The 18972-nt window shown below is 37.4% G+C and overlaps 2 protein-coding genes across 10 annotated transcripts in view; both read right to left on the reverse strand.

Annotated features, from left to right (window-relative positions):
* Positions 1 to 3850, reverse strand: part of SLC12A1 (solute carrier family 12 member 1) — a 101458-nt gene extending 97608 nt beyond the window's left edge. The window contains exon 1 of the mRNA XM_047863020.1: positions 3431 to 3850. Within this exon, the coding sequence (XP_047718976.1) occupies positions 3431 to 3850 (420 nt within the window). The remainder of the gene's footprint in view (positions 1 to 3430) is intronic.
* A 5116-nt stretch (positions 3851 to 8966) lies between these two features.
* CTXN2 (cortexin 2) lies at positions 8967 to 18739 on the reverse strand. Of its 9 annotated transcripts, XM_047863761.1 has the most exons (4): positions 18636 to 18657; positions 16994 to 17091; positions 10386 to 10472; positions 8967 to 9767 (listed from the first exon to the last, which is right to left on the reverse strand). In XM_047863761.1, exon 4 carries the CDS (start codon positions 9708 to 9710, stop codon positions 9465 to 9467), a length of 246 nt encoding a protein of 81 aa, XP_047719717.1. In that variant the 5' UTR covers positions 9711 to 9767; positions 10386 to 10472; positions 16994 to 17091; positions 18636 to 18657; the 3' UTR covers positions 8967 to 9464. The 9 variants fall into 9 exon arrangements, with proteins under 9 accessions (XP_047719717.1, XP_047719715.1, XP_047719711.1 ...); XM_047863759.1 differs by lacking the exons at positions 10386 to 10472; positions 18636 to 18657 and adding an exon at positions 18658 to 18676 and having other exon boundaries at positions 16994 to 17028; XM_047863755.1 differs by lacking the exon at positions 10386 to 10472.
* Positions 18740 to 18972: the final 233 nt, after the last annotated feature.

An 18972-nucleotide genomic window follows, 5' to 3' on the forward strand; every position in this document is an offset into this window, starting at 1 on the left:
TATGGAAAGAACTCCAATGTGCATTGTTTAGTGAAAACAGTAGAATGCACAACAATGTGTAAAATGTTTCAATATGTGTTTGAAAAAAATACAGACGGAAAATTTGATAGATGAGATAGAGATACTTATAGATATATATGTATATTTGTATAGGCATAGAAAATTTCTGGGAGGATTTATAAGAAACTGACAGTAATGACTGGGAGAGAAAAACTGAAGATCTATATTAGATAAGAGACATTTCAAGATATACTTTTCAGTACTTCTTAAATATTTTATTAGTGTATATTTTACTTTTTGAGTAAAAATCAGTGAATACAAAAATTGCCATCATCATTATCAACAATGATTTGTTCAGTTTCTACCCATTGTAGAAGGCAACATGCTAGACTTCATATGCATGTAAACTAGTATTCACAAACATCCTACAGTATCAGTTGAAGTTATGTAGCTTATATAATATTGCAGAGAAAGTAAAGGATGGAGCCATTTTTTCCTGCTTTTAACTAGGGTTTTTGGAAATCTATAATTCATAGCCATCTGTATAGGCATTTAGCTCTTTACTACAGAGAAAATAAAAGGATTTTTTCAACTATGATCTCAAATCATTGGGATTACAAATTTTGTCAATATGTATCATTCCTAGAGTTTCAGTGAAGGTAGAGACTTAAAATAACGTCTTTCAAACCTATTTTTTATTTCAACTATTAGGACAACCTTGACATATAATTTTTTTTCTGACTTGGAAGTTATAGCCAGGATTCTGCAAAAAATCCAACTGGTTTCTGTCTAAATATGTTGTCACTTAATGTAAATACACAATTCTTTCATGGCTTTTTAAAGCATTATACTCGGGTACAAAAAAATATATCACCAAACTTGTACTATGTCAATTGCTTTCCACTTTTAAATTGTTTGAGTAAACATTATCATTTATAGTTTTTTGCATACGAAATTGGTGATGTGTCTGAGTATTATTATGTAATATTTGTTCTATTGATCATGTCTAGTTGTGATTTGGGGAACTACCATAAAAATGTCAAGGGCCACAAGGAGGTAACAGCATAGCTCATTACACTATAGGTCTTCATCTTTCATGGGAGGGAGGGTAAGCAGGAGGAAAAAGAATCAAATTCACTAACAAAGAAGAAAAGGATGAATTGACAAAGTCTCAGATTGTTCATGTCTGGTATCAAAGGATAGCACAGAGGTAGATCATATGGAGAGGTGGACTGGGCCCTACAAGTTTAGAGACACTAGTATATAGATTCATGGTTGCATTAGAATTCTGCTCCCAATTTGGCTATGTGGATACTTCTGTGGGATTTAATGATGAAGTGTCTTGATAACTGAGGGTCAAATTCATAAAAAGAGTAACTTATTACTATACTCATTCAGAATGATTATTCAGGGCATTGAGCCTGAACCTAATTTTTAAACTATTTAATTTGGTATTTCTTTGTATCTGAGAAAAAAGAGCTTTACGTCAAAGTTAAGTCTTTGTGTAATTTTCAAAAAGAATATGATATCCCAAACAGCTATGAAAACTGTCAAATGCAGCTACTGCATTTCGACTACGGTTGTTCAGATTGGCTTTTGAACAACCAACCATTCCCGGAGAGTTTTTCTCCCCTTATGTAAAGATTTACATAAGCTGTGGCTTTAGGAATTGTAAATAAGCTATGTTTCTCTCTCTAGAACATTAGTCCAAAGAACAATGTGAGTTTACTCCATTTCCTTATTAATGGAAATAGACTTTTGTTTTCTTGCAAACTGGGGGACAAATATGAGAATATTTAAATTTTGATGATGCTAATTTTACAAAGGATGAGCTTTAAGACTTATCATGTGGAATGAGGTGGAGTATGGTGGGAGAGAATTTCAGATCTTTTTAAAGAGAACTTTGGCTCATTTTACTTCTTCAGAATAAATTGAAATCCCTTTATAATGCCCTAAGTTTCTTTTTCTGTGCTTTTTGAAAACTCCTTGTGCCCTCTTCTCACAACCAACTTTTCCCTCTTTTCCTTCTCCCCCTTCTCTCTTCTTTCCACTTTCCCACACAAAGCAAAGTGATACCTGGGTCTGATCTCAGGAGCTTCAAATCAACCTCCTTCTCAAAATTTTAATGGGGGCCGCCATTTTTTTCTGACATTGTCACATTGTTAACTTCTTTTGATCAAAGCACTGAATATCCTAGATAAAGTCTAAATCTTCTATCTGTAAAGAAACCAGCCATTCAGCAGACTGTTGCAAATATAGTACATGGGACAAGTAAAGCCTGGTGAGGAGAAAGGATAAGGGTACAGCATTCAGAGCATGGGCTCCTCTCAGGAAGTCACTCAGCCTCTGGTGGTAGGATGCAGAGTCAGGGACCCCGAGCAACCAAGGAGAATACATTTTAGAGATGGGTTTCCTTGTGGAAAGAAGAATGAACAGAAACTAAAGGGAAAACTTCACCCTTATTAGCATCTTCCATGAGAGCAATATTCCTAGACTCCCTAGTGTGGGTAACCATTTGATAAAATCAATGTTGAATGAATGGATATGAAAGGAATTGTTCCAATCAATTTTTTCTTTTACCTCAAAACCTGGGCAAAAGTAAACTATATTTGGATATGTGACAGCTAATTATTCTTTTTAGCAAGTAATTACATCCATAAAGAATGATATTCATTCCAAAATGTGTTCCAGAAGAGCAGGAAGATAAAGTGCATCAATATATTTTAGAGCAAGTTATAGAAGAAGAAATCTATGAAGTTTATCAATGATTTGCTACATGATTAGAAAAAATGCTACCTCTTGCTTCTAGCAGATTTGGGAACCCATTATTGATTTTCATTAAATAATGAAAAGCTTAGCCATTTCTGTACTTAAATTTAATTCAGTTACTTTTATATGCTTAAGAGCATTCAGGAGCCTCAGGCAAAGTTTTGAAGAGGAAGGGATAAAATGCTGAATCTTATAAATCTTGGGTTTCTCTTTAAAGAATATAAAATACCCATGTGCTCTAAAGGCTGACACCACAGTATTAACTACAGTAAGCTCCAGTGATGATTTTTCGTTTTTTTGTTTTTTTTCCCCCTCTTACAACTGCTGCAGAGGCATTCATACTAAGGTGAAATTAGCTTAGTATCTGGTTTGGAATGTTTAACCAAGTGTGCACTGAGTACACTATAAGTTTAAAGAAAATATAATGCACTGCCTCACTTTCAGAGCTAATTCTTTAGTTCTCGGTGCTCAGTAAATATTTGTGAAACACTCCGTGTATTGTCTAGTTATTGGGAACGAGGGACAGCTGTGTAAGGAAGGAGGGTGGTTTGGAATAGACTTCCCCACAAGACACTCCGACATTCATAGAATGATTAAAGAGCAGGAGATCACCTGAAGGAATAAAGGGAGGGAGGATACTTGCCTGTGCCCTGAAGCTTACCTTTGCAAGTTGCTCGTGAATCTCAAGCAGGCTGGGTCGGTTGACCTTGGGCCCGCTGATGCTACCAGTATTGCGATAGTACTCAATCTTGGGAACAGCATCCACGGTGTTGTGGCCAAAGGTTTGTAGGTAGTATGTGTTTGTGTGAGAATCATAAGCATGAAAACTGGCATCTGTTTTAGCGGTTTCTCCATTTTGGAGGAAATTGTCATAGCACTCCTGATTTCCAGGCCTAAAGCTGATTCTGAATCTGTTCTGGGTTTCATCTCCAAAAGAGGTTTCCTCATAATGTGGAGGATCAGTGTTATTATCCACAGCCGCGCTGCTCTCGTGGCTCTCATTTATGACATTAACTTGAAAGCGATTGCTATTACTGGGCGTTGAATCCAGAAATACATTGGAAGAGTTGTTCAGTGACATCTTCCAAAATGGATTTTTTTTTTTTTTGGACTAAGCTGTCTACTTTATGGTTTTTTTAAAAAAAAATCTATGTATTTCCTCCTCAAAATAAACTTTAATGTGTTTACATTAGGGAGCTCCTGGCCTTTGTTCTAGAAGGACTCAACAAATAGATTCTTGATGTATTGTTTCTCTCCTATACATCCTTTGAATGTTCTTCAAAGCTGCCATTGAAAAAGAAAATTAAACTTGTTTCAAGTAATATAAACACATTTAAGTAGGCATAGGGGTATGAGGGCAGAGTTTTCTGTTACAAAACATATAATATCTTAAATTCATTCCATTAAAAATTACCTGTCCAGGAACTCTAGTCACCTGAGCAATTAAATCCCATAATAAATAACTAGGGACCTGCTTCAGCAAACAGAATTTTCAATGGAGTCATTAAAATATTATCTATGTTTGTAGCATTTGTTTGGACTCAGTGCAGTTGGATTTAATATGATTTTAGAAAAGATATAACTCTACCAGTGAGTACAGTAAGAGAAGATGAGAATATTCTCAGTCTGAAACACAGTTCATTGACAGTACTAAATGTTGAAACTGCAAAGTATTTTTTATAGACATGAATTCATACTATCTAATAATGATGATTATATTCCATGATGATTATAAAATTTAAAAATATTTTTTAACTTCTAAAAAATACATGCTTGTTAATTTTTAAAAATAAATCCTGGGGGCACCTGGGTGGCGCAGTTGGTTAAGCGTCCGACTTCAGCCAGGTCACGATCTCACGGTCCGTGAGTTCGAGCCCCGCGTCAGGCTCTGGGCTGATGGCTCAGAGCCTGGAGCCTGTTTCCGTTTCTGTGTCTCCCTCTCTCTCTGCCCCTCCCCTGTTCACGCTCTGTCTCTCTCTGTCCCAAAAATAAATAAACGTTGAAAAAAAAATTAAAAAAATAAATAAATAAAATAAAAAAAAATAAATCCTGTGAAGATGATAGCTTTGTAAATTCATGGATCTTTTACTAGCCTCTCATCTGCTCATACATTTATGTTTTGCAAATACTATCATGGAATCTTTAAAAATATATGGGTATTCAGTGTAACAAAATAAATCTCAGTCCTTAATAAAGGTGTACGCTATATTTAGGTAAGATAATCATGCCCTGTTAATTCTCTTTAATGAAATAGTCTCAAATTCATTGAGAAGCTTTTAATTTGACTGAGAGGCAGACTACATAATCACTTCTTTTACCATCCATGATATGAGCCATCTTAGAACATTCTTTAGTGAGATTAATAGTTCTTTATTGATAACTTAAATTTTGGCTTTTTAGAAAAGCAGACAAATGCAAACAAAACCATGCCTGTCTCCTGAAGTTACTAGGCTATTTCTTTGAATTAAAAAAAATATCTTAACTTCAACTTGCAAAGAACATTTTTTGGGGCAAAACTATAAGTGAGGCTGTTATTTCTTTAGTTTTTATAGACCATCCCATGTCTCTTCATAGTCCTTGACATCCTCACCTTTACTCCATTCCTCAGAATCTACTTTATGACATAATATTAAATGTGATTTTTACCCCATCCAGAAATGTTTAACTTACCATCAGAAGAAGCCTTCTTCTCAGGAAGCTTTATCTGTTTCAACACCACCCAGGCATATATGGGGCACTTAACTTTCACTCCAAAACCTTGGGCTTCTTATTGGTTAGAACCTTCTTTGAAAGAGGTGACTGAGCAGTGATTGGCCTGGAATAATACCGTGGGCCCTGCCCAGTCATTAGCCCTGAGGAACCTTAAGTACTTCATCAACTAGTAACCAGTAGTAAATCATTAATTCATTTAGACAGAAAGTCACATTAAGTTTCTTTAATTCATAAGGGAAGTTGGATTGCTCAACAGTAATAATCCACCAAAATATAATCAGTGCTTCAGCTGTTTGGGGCTAAATAAATTCAATCTCATTGTCTTCACGATTCCTGGTGGCCTCCTATTATTTAACATGTACAGCAAAATCTAGGCCGCCAGAGATAATTTCTATACTTGGTAACTAGAAAATGGTATTTGAGATTATTTTCTTTTTTATAGTAGATATTAGCTGAATTCTTCTCTGCATGGGAAGTGAGCGGATTGAATGTAGAATTGGTGATTTATTGAAAATATTTCTACCTAGTGGAAAAACTGAAGCAGGAATGAAACCGTGGGTAAGGTTCCCAGTGGCATTGCTAAATGACCTTTTTGTCTCTACCTGGCAAAACATTTATATCAAACCTGTTTTTTTAGTGTTGTTGAGAGACAGGTTTTGCTCAAATCTGTGAGGCGGTGATTATTAAGACAGCACAAACAATTCCTCCACACAGGTCCTGTCACTGGTTTTCAATCAGATTGATTGAATGAATCCACCTTGTGTTTTATAAGAAACTACCCAAGTGATTTCCACCTGCCTGAGCAGCACCGTTGTGGCAAAACACAGTGGTTAGGAGCAAGACTCTGAAGTCAGTATACTCAATTTGCATCCCAGCTGTGCCACTTCCTAGCTGCGTGAGCTTTGGCGAATTACTCAGTCTTTCCAAGCCTTAACTTTCTCATCTGTAAAATGCTGTTGTGGATAATAATGTTATCTACCTTGTTGTAAAGTTACTGTGAAGATCAAATGAGTTAATTTGTGTATAGGATTTAGATCAGCACTTGTTTGTACTTAGCACTTGCTTTTACTATGTTGGAAATATTTACAATTGACTGCTGACTTTTACTTAGTCATATCCAAGATTCCAAAGTGAATTGTTAGAGATTGGGATAGGTACTATGCCTATTAAAGTAGGAGGAAAGTTAAGTTGGTGAACAGATGCTGGATTGTAGAAAAGGGTCTGGAGATACCTAAGTAAAACTCCGTAGACGCTCTTAGGTAAGTGTCATGCTAACCAGCCAGGCTAATGCCAGAGGCTGTTTCAAAAATAGAGACAGAATTACAACTATGTACCACTAACTCATTCTGCTCTTAAGTACAAGGCATTTATCTGTTCGACAAAAGGTTCTGACTCCCCACACAGAAGGCATGGGAATTACGCCTTTCAGATTCAGATTCATTTCAGATTCATCTGGGTGTTGATATTATTCAGAACAGCTAAGACGGGGCTGGTACTCAAAATAAGTCCTATTCCCTGGTCCTGGTGGGAAGCTTTGAATTCGCTTGCAGTTATCTCTGCCACCTCTAGTCCCCTTTTCCTTCAACCATTCCCTCAGCTCCATCCCTCTTTCAGGAGCCCACCTATTTATTCCTTAACCTTTTCCTCTGCCAAAGACTGTGCATGCATCTGATAGTGGTCAATTTTGCTTTTTCCTTGCTGTCTGCCTGTCTGACTGCAGTGTTGTGTGAATTAGTTTTAGTCTCGGTCTTACATCAACCAGACATTTTTGTTCTAAGCCTTTTATCTTTTTTTTTTTAATTTTTTTTTTTAATGTTTATTTATTTTTGAGACAGAGAGAGATACAGCATGAACGGGGGAGGGGCAGAGAGAGGGAGACACAGAATTGGAAGCATAAGCCTTTTATCTTAACCATGAAATGAAAGTCTTTGTTCTCTATTAAGGGGATTCAGATGTTCTGGAGCAGATGGGAGATGGTTTGAGGATATGGATGAAATTACAACATCCATAAGCCAACTTTGAAAGGTAAACTCAATTTAGGCCTTTCAGACATAGGAGTAAGGTAATTGGAGGAAACTGTCTGGAGGTGTGCTCCTCTATTTTTTCTCTTGTCTTCCCTCATGGGGCTCTAGGAAAGGGGAAGCTAGAGGATGATATGACTATGACATTGGACTCTCCTAGAAGACTTAGCATTTCATGAAGTTTCCATGATGTATCCATACTATGGCCATCCTTCATATTTTTTTATATTGTTTCCGGCTCTGAAAATGCAGACACTGACCACTCTTTCCCCACCCCACCCCCCACAAAAGTCTAAGGTGAACAATAGATCATGAATAAATGCTATGGATAAAGACACTTTTGGTTAAAATAATTTCTGTTTAGTGGGATTGAAAATAATACTATGGTGGAATTGATGAGATATGAAAAGCTTGTGAGTGTTGAAATTTCAGAAATAATGCTCATACTTCATAAATTTTCTTGTGTTTTAGGTTTTAGGGTCTTCTTTTTGAAATAAAAATCTGACTTTGTTATGTTCTAGTCACCAAAACGCAGGGTCTTGTTGGATGTCTTCCCTGGGAGACAAAAGGTGCATCTTATACTTAGCTACATATCTTAGCAAGTACTTTAAAAACCTGGTTCACTAAGGAGGTGCTTAGTGTCCTGGTATATACAACTTTCAGTGTGTCCAGCTGACTTGGCTCAATAAGGTGTTCTTGGACCAAACTGATAACTGATTACAAGGTGTCCCAGGCCGACACTCCTATACCTACTGGGTCTCAAAGAGCCTCCTTGAGGTGTGGGCTTGGTCCAGAAGATCAACAGCCAACACAGAAGTGTTCTAAATCTATTAGGAGACGGAAAGTATCAGGGAATCATATCTGACACAACTGGTTTTGGAGTGATCTGAGCAGTAACCATAGTCCTAAGATATATAGAAATCTTGAGGATAGTGTCTGGGAGCACAGCATGATGTTTACAAATAATGACTCTGACATTAGACTGCCCATATTCAATTCCTAACACAACCACTCTCTAGCTTGATGACTCTGGGAAGTTATGTAATCTGTCTCAGCTTCAGTTCCTCATCTGTGACACTGAGACAATAAAATGGAAATAGTAGTGTTGAACTCAAAGGATTCATAAGGGGATCAAATCACATAGTAAATGGAAAGCACCCATCTTGGTGCAAACTCTTAGTAAATATTAGTCATTCTTTTTTCTGTGTGTTTGGCAGTTCTGTGTTCTCAAGTGACACAAATAGTTTTGTATTTATTTATCTCCTACTATATTCCTCAATTTGATAACCATAAAGAGTCAAAATTTTGTAGCTGTTAAGAATTTTATAATAATATCCTATCTTTTCATTTATCAAATGAAGAGAATGAAGGTTGATTAAGGAATAATTTACACTAAGCCATTGCTTCTTTAGGTTTGAGAATCCTTATTAGCATTACCAATGAGGATAATAAATGATTGCAAGGTATGTTTCAACAATGTTTTATGGTTTTCATATTGCTTTCACATTCATCTTACATCACTTGGTCCTCTCAACATTCTGCAAGATATGCAGGATAGGTTTCTTTATCCTTGTTTTTGTAGATATGGAAAGGTTCCTCTTAGACAGCTTTATAGGTCATAAAGCTTCTTGGCTAAGTCAACATTAGAATTCAAACCACAGAATTGAGACTCCTAAACTGAAAAAATTTTCGTAACATCCTAAATCCTCATTCATCTCAGATCTCTGGGTTTCCCGATACGTTCACAGAGTTCATAGGGCACTAGAATTGAAAGGGACATTAAAAATCCTCTGGTTAGCTTCCTCACTGAAGTCCATAGAGATTAGATGACTTGGCCAACCATACATGTTTATTGAATTTAGTGGATGAAATGAGCCTCTTCCAGCATGCTTGAGGAGATTACAATTGTATCTTCCATGGGTCCCAGTGGCATAACTCTAAAAAACCATAAAGGTGGAACTCTCACGCAAGTGCATATTCAAATGTCCCTTTATCAAATTCTTCAACTTCATCTTCCCATGTAGAGGAAGGCATGCTACTGTACGGGTCTAACAGGATTTTGAAGCATCTAATAATAAGAAGTCCTAAGAAGATACACAAAATCCCAACAAAAGCAAAGCCAGTTTTTTGTTCCAGAGTCAACGAAAAAGCTGATACTTCATTGACGCTCATCTTAGCTGAGGAGTTGCCACAGTAGGTACTACTCATTATTCACTGTCACATCATTATGGCTCTTCAGAATTCCTGCTGGAGTCACCTGTTGGCCTAAATACAAAATAGAACTCAGTTTAGTGTTATTCATATACGGTATTGAGCAGGTAATTGTTTTATAAAATCTGGCAGTTTTCAAACCCTCTTGACTTAACTCACAAAAGATGTGTGAAAACATCATCAGATATGGATCAGCATCAAATTAGCATTGGAGATGCTATTTCTATTGTAGTAATTACTGAATTGCCTCGGTGGGCAAATGAAACTGTACCTACATGCACTAAATATAAAATCAGATATGAAAGTGAATATTCAAATAATGAACCCTAGAAGTTTGGATTCATTGTGAGATGGTTAAGTCACTACTTCTTTGAACTGAATTGTCATCTAATTTTTGCTTCATTTTTGCACGTGTAGATAACACCATAAATAATCATAGTGTGTGAGCTGGTCAAGCTCGCTAAGGTCCATGTTCTAAGGTCTGTCTCCAGTGCCACTTTGGCTGATACAGATTCTGATCCTTTTAAATAGGTATAAAGTCTCTCTTTTCATTCCCTTAGCTTTTAGGTGTATGCACTTGTGTTTTCTTACCCACTACCACTCCGTATGCTAGATGTTAATTTCTTAAAGAGGTAAATTGTGTTTTTAAAATTATTTTAGTAAGAGCCGTACCCAACAGAACATCCTGCAAGTAGCAGGCAACAGTAGCTGTGGATCATTAGCCATTGCCCCGCCATCCCCATTAGCTTTCAGAACACCCTAAATGGACATAAAATCCAAGTTAAACAGCATGTTTTCCATAAACATTCAGCTTCACAATGAGCTCCCCAGTTCTCTTCCCAGCCAGAATCTTACTCCTAAGCTTGTACTCTACTGAGATTTTAAAACTACAGCAAAATTGTTCAGAAAGTGTATGTTAGGGGCGCCTAGTTGGCTTGGTCGGTTAAGCGTCCGAGTTTGGCTCAGGTCATGATCTCACGGTCCATGAGTTCAAGCCCCACGTCGGGCTCCAGCTCAGAGCCTGGAGCCTGTTTCCGATTCTGTGTCTCCCTCTCTCTCTGCCCCTCCCTGTTCATGCTCTGTCTCTCTCTGTCTCAAAAATAAATAAATGTTAAAAAAAAAATTAGAAAAGAAAGTGTATGTTGGATTGAAGCAAAACGGATTTTCCCACTTGATGTGTTAATTAAGTTAATTAATTAAAATTAAGATGAGTTCATTAGATCAAAGTTTACTAACACACAGCCACCCTTCTTGAGAGGACTGTCATTAAATAGCTTATCATCTAAAAACTGAGAATAATAGATTGCTAGTGTTTGCACTTTTATTGTTGCTTTTTCTAATAATTTTTAAGAATTATTTATTAAAATGACCGACCCTTCAGATTTTTTTTGTATTCAATTTTCAGAAAACCACTGAGACAGAACAGGGATGGGAGGTAAGGAATAAAGAAAGGTAATTAAAAAGAACAAAACTTGTAGCTTTCAAAGTTATTCACCAATGAATAAACCAGTTAATATTTAATGATATTCTTTTTATTATGGTTTGGATTACAAAACAGCTTTATCTTTGCCTTCAAATCTTAAGTGTCAGGAATATTTAAATTTTTTTTTCCAACGTTTATTTATTTTTGGGACAGAGAGAGACAGAGCATGAACGGGGGGAGGGGCAGAGAGAGAGGGAGACACAGAATCGGAAACAGGCTCCAGGCTCTGAGCCATCAGCCCAGAGCCCGATGCGGGGCTCGAACTCCCGGACCGCGAGATCGTGACCTGGCTGAAGTCGGACGCTTAACCGACTGCGCCACCCAGGCGCCCCAAGTGTCAGGAATATTTAATACATTCTGGGGTATGCTGTTATTTGACTTTTTTAATAAAAGGAAAAATACTGTTTTCAACTTCTCTGTTAAACTTCTTTCCATCAAATCATTTTTTTCTGCCCTAATACATATTGGTATAGACTATACTTTGGTTCTTTTCTTAATTTAGTATCACTTAAGTGGCTCAGAGTGATTTCTCTGATCGACCTCTTATAAGTACTCTTTATCTTGTAGAAGACATGAGACTGGACTGAATATCTAATGACCTTGGGACTTAACTAGAACTTTTTTCCGATGAAATTTCTACTTTTATTGCTTTTGTCAGTTAAAGGTCTTTTGCTGAGATCCATACATCCTCTGGTTCATTTGTTTAACAAGTGGAGAAACTGAAAAGCAGTATGTTTATACATGGAGATGCTGAACCAAATATTTGTCATGTAACAGGCTGATTCAGCCAAGTAACTAGTCTGAATTCTTTCTTCACTAGAGCCATGACCTTGCTAGGCTATATCATTTAATAATTTCAGAGAGCATGTGTATAAGAGAAAGCAATAAACCTGGTTTACTGATGGACACTGTGGTATGTACGACAGGCTCCCTTCCATGAAGGATTTATGCCCAGCAGCTAGGAGTGTTGCCACCAGATGGTCTTTGGCTGTAGCCCCTTTCGAGGAGAGCTGCGTCATCCAAGGTCACTTCAATTCCTAAGGCAGACCATTTTTTAAATATTTTTAAAAAATATTTTTATTTTATTTTTGAGAGAGAGAAAAAGAGAGAAAGAGATAGAACATGAGTGGGGGAGGGGCAGAGAGAGAGAGAGAGGGAGGTACAGAATCAGAAGCAGGCTCCAAGCTCTGTCAGCATAGAGCCTGATGCAGGGCTCGAACCCACGAAATGTGAGCTCATGACCTGAGCTGAAGTTGGAGGCTTAACCAACTGAGCCACCCAGGAACCCCAACTGATAAGGCAGACCGTTTTTAATGTCTGATTAATGTGAGAGCAAAAGACCTGATCATCTTGACACAAGGGAGTGCAACTCTAAAAAACCATTCTAGCTCTAGAGTTGTTCATGGAGTAAACCAAGACTGTCACTGGTTCCACGTCACAGCTCGACTTGTGCCTATTCCTGCCTACTTTCTCATTCTTCCACGGGTGTTGAGCCCAAGGACACTACTTAACAAACATCCTCACACTAAACTCTCAGAGTCTGGTTTCTGAGGACCAAATGTAACAATCGGTGGTACAGAAGTGAAAACATCTGGGCAGTTTTCATAATCTGCACTTTTTTTACCGAGTTCATTTTGCCATTATGAAGAAACAGCCTAAACTATGTATAATTATGATACTAGTTAACTTTACATGTTTTTAAAAATCATAATGTAGAAAGAGACACAGGGTCATAGCTGATCATTAGAAGAGTTAAGTCAGTTGGCTCTTAATGATTAATCCACTAGACTCTGTTATTCTTATTAAAACCTATCGACTAAAAAATAAATAAATAAATAAATAAATAAATAAATAAATAAAACCTATTGACTGAGCAAACAAAAAAAAAGGCATTTACTAGTTGTAGCAATAAAACACTCAATTCATGGGGCGCCTGGGTGGCGCAGTCGGTTAAGCGTCCGACTTCAGCCAGGATCTCGCGGTCCGTGAGTTCGAGCCCCGCGTCGGGCTCTGGGCTGATGGCTCAGAGCCTGGAGCCTGTTTCCGATTCTTGTCTCCCTCTCTCTCTGCCCCTCCCCTGTTCATGCTCTGTCTCTCTCTGTCCCAAAAATAAATAAACGTTGAAAAAAAAGAACACTCAATTCATTTGTCAATATTAAATTAAAACACAGTATCTTCCTAGTTAGAGATATAAAATTATACTTTTTATCACAATCATCTAACATACGAGATAATGCTTTGTTCTGAGAGTCTCAAACAATCTGTGAATTGAGCTACTTTACTTTTTAAAGGAAAAACTCCTACTTCTCAAGTACTGGTTACAGTTCCCAGCATATCATAGATATCCAATAAATATTTTAATTGAATCAAAGTAAATTTATTGAAAAATATAATTTTTTAAGAATAAAGTTCTGGGTCCTAAGAATCTAATTGTTGAATATCCAGAAAACATATTAAAAACATTTAACATTTAAATGTCAAAATGAAATGAATAAAAAAAACTTTTATTTGATTTCAAAAAAAAATTGGCCTCAAAGATAAGTATCAAAATTCAGCAGCTCATTCAGAGTTCAGTGTTTCTGTTTGTTTTTATCAAGTTGATTAATAAGAACATTCCTGGAAAGATTCACATGATTTGTACTCAAAGTGATTCTAGCCTGTAAGGGAGAGGATACATGCACAAACAGGAAAAAACTGGTATAGGCTTCTACAAAGACAATAAAAGGAAAGGAGGAGCAAACTTGTATTTAACATACACTGTATACCAAACACTGCTTTACATATGTTATTCTATTTAATCCCCATAATAATCATACAGGGTTAGTAGTATTATCTTCAACATATTGATGAAAAAAGAGATTCAAAAATCAACAAATTTAGAGGAAATAGATATTTCACCCATTTAAGGATCAGGAAAGCTTTTCTTGTAAAAGATTGTATTTGAGATGAGTCTTGAAAAAAGACAGAAGATTTAGATATGCAAGGAAGGAAACAGCATGACAATGAATATGAAGGCAGAAAAGTGCTGAATTTATCCAGAGGAGCAGTTTGTTCAGAGCAATTTGATACAAGCAAAGAGGAGTATGGGAAACAAAACATTGAAAAGGTAGGTTGAGCCAAAATGTGAAATGTCCTGACTGTCAGGCTAAGAGTTTGCAATTTTTTTTAATTTTTTTTTTAACATTTTATTTATTTTTGAGACAGAGAGAGACAGAGCATGAACGGGGGAGGGGCAGAGAGAGAGGGAGACACAGAATTGGAAGCAGGCTCCAGGCTCTGAGCCATCAGCCCGATGCGGGGCTTGAACTCACAGACCTCGAGATCATGACCTGAGCTGAAGTCGGCCGCCCAACTGACTGAGCCACCCAGGCGCCCCATAAGAGTTTGCAATTTATTTGCCCAAGGGCTGACTGGCTTGGTGATGAGACAAAATAAACATAGATTTCAGGGGGGACATCATAGGAAATAAATGTTCCAGGTGAGAAGTAATGAGGGCTTGGACTACAGGGTAGATGAGTGGGAGAGGAAATGGGTTCAAAAGATGTTTATAAAGATATCAGGGATAGTTTTGGCAAATAATGGAAGGTAGTGGGCCATGGAGAGAGGTATCAAAGATGACTCCACTCTTTTAAGCCTGAACAAGTGCAAAGGCAATGTTTTCATCAACCAAAATAAAGAAAATACAAGCAAAGTGTAAATTTAGTAAACAAAGGGTTTAGTTCTGGTCTTAGTGAATTTGTGGTGTTTACATCTGGCACACAATAGACATCAATCAACAGGCAGGTTTTTTTTTTTTTCTTTTTTAAGTTTATTTATTTTGAGACAGAGAGAGAGAGCATGTGCACACTCGTGGGGGAGGGGCAGAGAGAGAGGGGGAGAGAGAGAGAGAGAGAGAATCCCAGGCAGGCTCTGCACTGTCAGCGCAGATCCACACAAGGGCTCTATCTCAAGAACCCATGAGATCATGACCTGAGCCGAAATCAAAAGTCCAACGCTTAACTGACTGAGCCACCCAGGCACCCCTCAATAAACGGTTTTAAATAAATTAATCCAGCTCATTTTGTCCCACATAAAATCACTGGTGGGGAAAACATCTTAAGGATATTATTGCCAAATAGAGTTTGTGGGGAAGAATGCCTCCAGGACACAATTTAATACATAGAAGCATTTACAGATCAAAACTTAAGAGAAGGAAAGAATTGCTGAGTTTTTCAGGAAAGAGGAGACCAAGGAAGATGACAGGTGTATTCTAATATTTGAAGAGTTATCCTGGAGGAAGCCAGATCTACTTGTTCTGGATGGATCCAGAAAGCAATTTTGATGTCATCCCATTAAGGTTCTATTTGCAGTTACCAAAAAGGATTGAAAATGAAAGAAGCCTAACAATGAGCCTCAAAGAATCCCTCTCTTACAAGAAGAAAACAGGATCTGCTAGTAGAGTTGTGTAAGGAATGATCAGAGTTCTAAGTGAATCTGCAGTAGGAAGTTCACTTGGAACAAAGGAAGCTAGAGTTTCTTTTTTTATTTTTTTTTTAAATTTTTTTTTTCAACGTTTATTTATTTTTGGGACAGAGAGAGACAGAGCATGAACGGGGGAGGGGCAGAGAGAGAGGGAGACACAGAATCGGAAACAGGCTCCAGGCTCTAAGCCATCAGCCCAGAGCCTGATGCGGGGCTCGAACTCACGGACCGCGAGATCGTGACCTGGCTGAAGTCGGACGCTTAACCAACTGCACCACCCAGGCGTCCCAGGAAGCTAGAGTTTCTGAAGGTGCTGGTAAACAGTGTTGAATTCTTCAGTGGTGATGGAAACAAGTGATGAAAAACAGGACCCTGGGTTTGGCATTCAGACTTTTTTTTACCGCTTTTAAAGCTTCAGTTGAATGTCCAGGAGGGACAACAATTGAAGAGGGTTTTGGAGTGATGGGTAATGAATAAATGAAGCCCAATGTTAAAAGAAACTTGACAAAAAGGAAGTTTCATTTCCTTTACTTCAACAAAAATTTAAGTGCATAAGTTTAGATCATTAGACTACTTATTTCCAATAATAAGGACAGGATTATATATTCAGCTGTTAAAAGTAGAGCCAAGTAAATACACTTGGGGTTCAAAGAACTAGGAAATTTCCATTTTTAACCAAAAGTTGGGTGACAAAGAACAGAGGTTTTATTAAGATCTTAAAAGGAAGAACTTGGGCTTTTATATTCATTTGAAAATTCTGCCTTATGCTAAAGATGAAAACCAAATACAAGTCAAGAAAAACAACTAAAAGGATAATATTTAAAGCTTGAAAAAAAAGCCTGGCCATTGCTGTAGGCTGTGGACAGACAAGCAAATTAGTAAAAAGTTAAGCAATTGCCTAACAATGTGTTCAGCAAATAGATGCTCTTAGTAATTTAAGCCATATGTGTAGCAACTGAAATACCAGTATTTGTAGGCCTAAATTTTTCAAACATTTGCCCAAACTTTCCATTTTACTTGCTCTGTGAAATGAATAACTTATACTTTCAACAGCAGGTAGAAAATTTTTGAGAATATACTGCTAAGTGCAATGAACTTTGTACCTTTCTATTGATATAGAGCATAATTAGATTAAAAAGTATTGTTAGTAACAAAATATTGTTAAAAATAAATAGAAGTCTCCAGTTACAACACTGATTTCTTCATAATTAATAAGATATCAAAAATTACTCAACAATGTGGATAAAAGATACATTTTACTTTCTCTAGTCCATGGAAGAGATGGAAATGCAAAACAAATCAGTATGCTCTGTAAAACAGACATTTTAATGCCTACCTCAGAGGGAAAACATCATCTTAATATCTTGTTTACTGGGAAATAGAAAAATGAGAGACATTCAGACCATGAGGTTACAAAACCATGATAAATAAGCCCTGTTGAGAAAAAAGAAATGAATTTTCAAAAAAAGAGTAGATGTAGAATTATGTGATAAGAGTCATTCTAAACATCCTACACCATAAAATATGGGTTAAAAGATCAACATTTAGGTCCTTTAGAAATGAGCAATTGAGTTGAAGGTACATCATTTCCTTCATGGCAATTATCAGGAGCTGGGATTTCTAAGTCCTGATGAGTCATAGGATTGGGCCAACAGTATACCGGTAGACCAAAAGGCCAAAATCTCATTCAATGGCTTTGTAGTTAGTAACCAGTAAGCAAAGCCTGTCTTTGATCAGTCATACAAATGATACCATTGTGAGTAGTCAAGCAAATAGTATTTTTATACCTAATATATACATAGCCCTTCATACATGTAAATGTTGTGTTACTTTTTTCTTCTATGAATAAGCGTACTGATTAGAAAGATATAATTTCACTTTTTAGAAACATATAGTATGCATAGAACAATGTGCAACTGCAGAAACCAATATTGAAGAGTATATGCCCATTAAAAAAAGAACCTCTAGCATTTTAATCAACAGGTTTTTTCCTTTGGTTTATTTATCTATTAATGATAGTCTAAACAGTTTATCTGAAATAACAACTATTATATTGGAATATGGTGTTCTTGGTGAAAAGTATTTTGATGTTAGTTATCAGATATAGTAATCTTTAATGCTCATAGTATGGATATTCATGATTTCATGGAATGAGAACTATAAGAAATATCAGGCTTAAAAAATAATGAATCCTCCCATACGCACATAGACACATCCCCCACTCTACATCAAGGTTATTAAATCCTATTCAAAGTAAACAGGGAAAAAGAAACACTGTTCAGTCTGCTTCTGCACAGAGCTAGTTAATCATTAGGAATGGAATGTGTTGGAATTAAAGGAAAACCTTAAATTACAAACCCAGATGTCTTCATCATGATCAAGTGCAAACATTTCAGGCCTTCCCAGAAATCCAAAACCTCAGGATCTGCCAGAATTGCACCCTCCCTCCCCCACCAACCTTTCAGATTTCAACCTTAAGAGAACTTCCCTCTTAAGAGAATCTTCACATAGCTCCCCAAGGACTCTGACATTCGATCTTTTCAAAACACTGGAAATCTGGTCTGAAAATTTTCAAAATGTCTCACTAGAGAAATGTAGACTGTCATTATCATTCTGCCTTGTTTGTCTCCAGTTCTCTTTGGACATGTTAAACTAAAGAAGCATAGCATCAGCAGCTAACTGCACACACACATTTTTTTAAATTTATTTTTTCTTTTTGGCAGCAGCACCAGCACCAGCAGAAATATCAGGGCTGTATCCTCCTTTAGAATTTGAACTGACCAGACCTGCAGGATCCATTCGTGAGCCCCCCTACCCCCCGCCCCTGCTCCCACCTCACCACCCCCTCACCCCCGCCCTCCCCAGCCTCCTTTCCCACTCCTTAGCTTCATAAATACAAGAGAATGAGGACATGCTTCTCATCTGAACCTGCACTGGAACCCTGTCAGTTAATGCGGAGGGTAGGGGGAGAAAGTTACTTCGCAGGCAGCGATGTCTCACCTTCCATGCTTGTTGCCATGGAGATGAAATCCAGCCAGTAGACTTAAGTGTTGGCAGGTTTGTCCGTGTTCGCTGATCGGTTCGGTAACAATGTAAAAGGCGTGTCCTGGGAACCTGCGTGGAGTCACAGTACCGTGGTTAGCGCTCTCCTGGCCTACGTGTGTAAATATCTGTATCTGTCGGTGAGAGATAGAGGACGTGGGCGCTCGTGAAGTACGTGTGCGCGCGCGTGTATTTGCAGGAAAATGTGCCTGATTTATTCGTTGTGGCAGAGTGTAAACATTGGCGCGCGCGCGCGTATATGTGAAGGCATCT

The sequence above is a fragment of the Prionailurus viverrinus genome, chromosome B3 (genome assembly GCF_022837055.1).
Source record: "Prionailurus viverrinus isolate Anna chromosome B3, UM_Priviv_1.0, whole genome shotgun sequence".
NCBI lineage: Eukaryota > Metazoa > Chordata > Mammalia > Carnivora > Felidae > Prionailurus > Prionailurus viverrinus.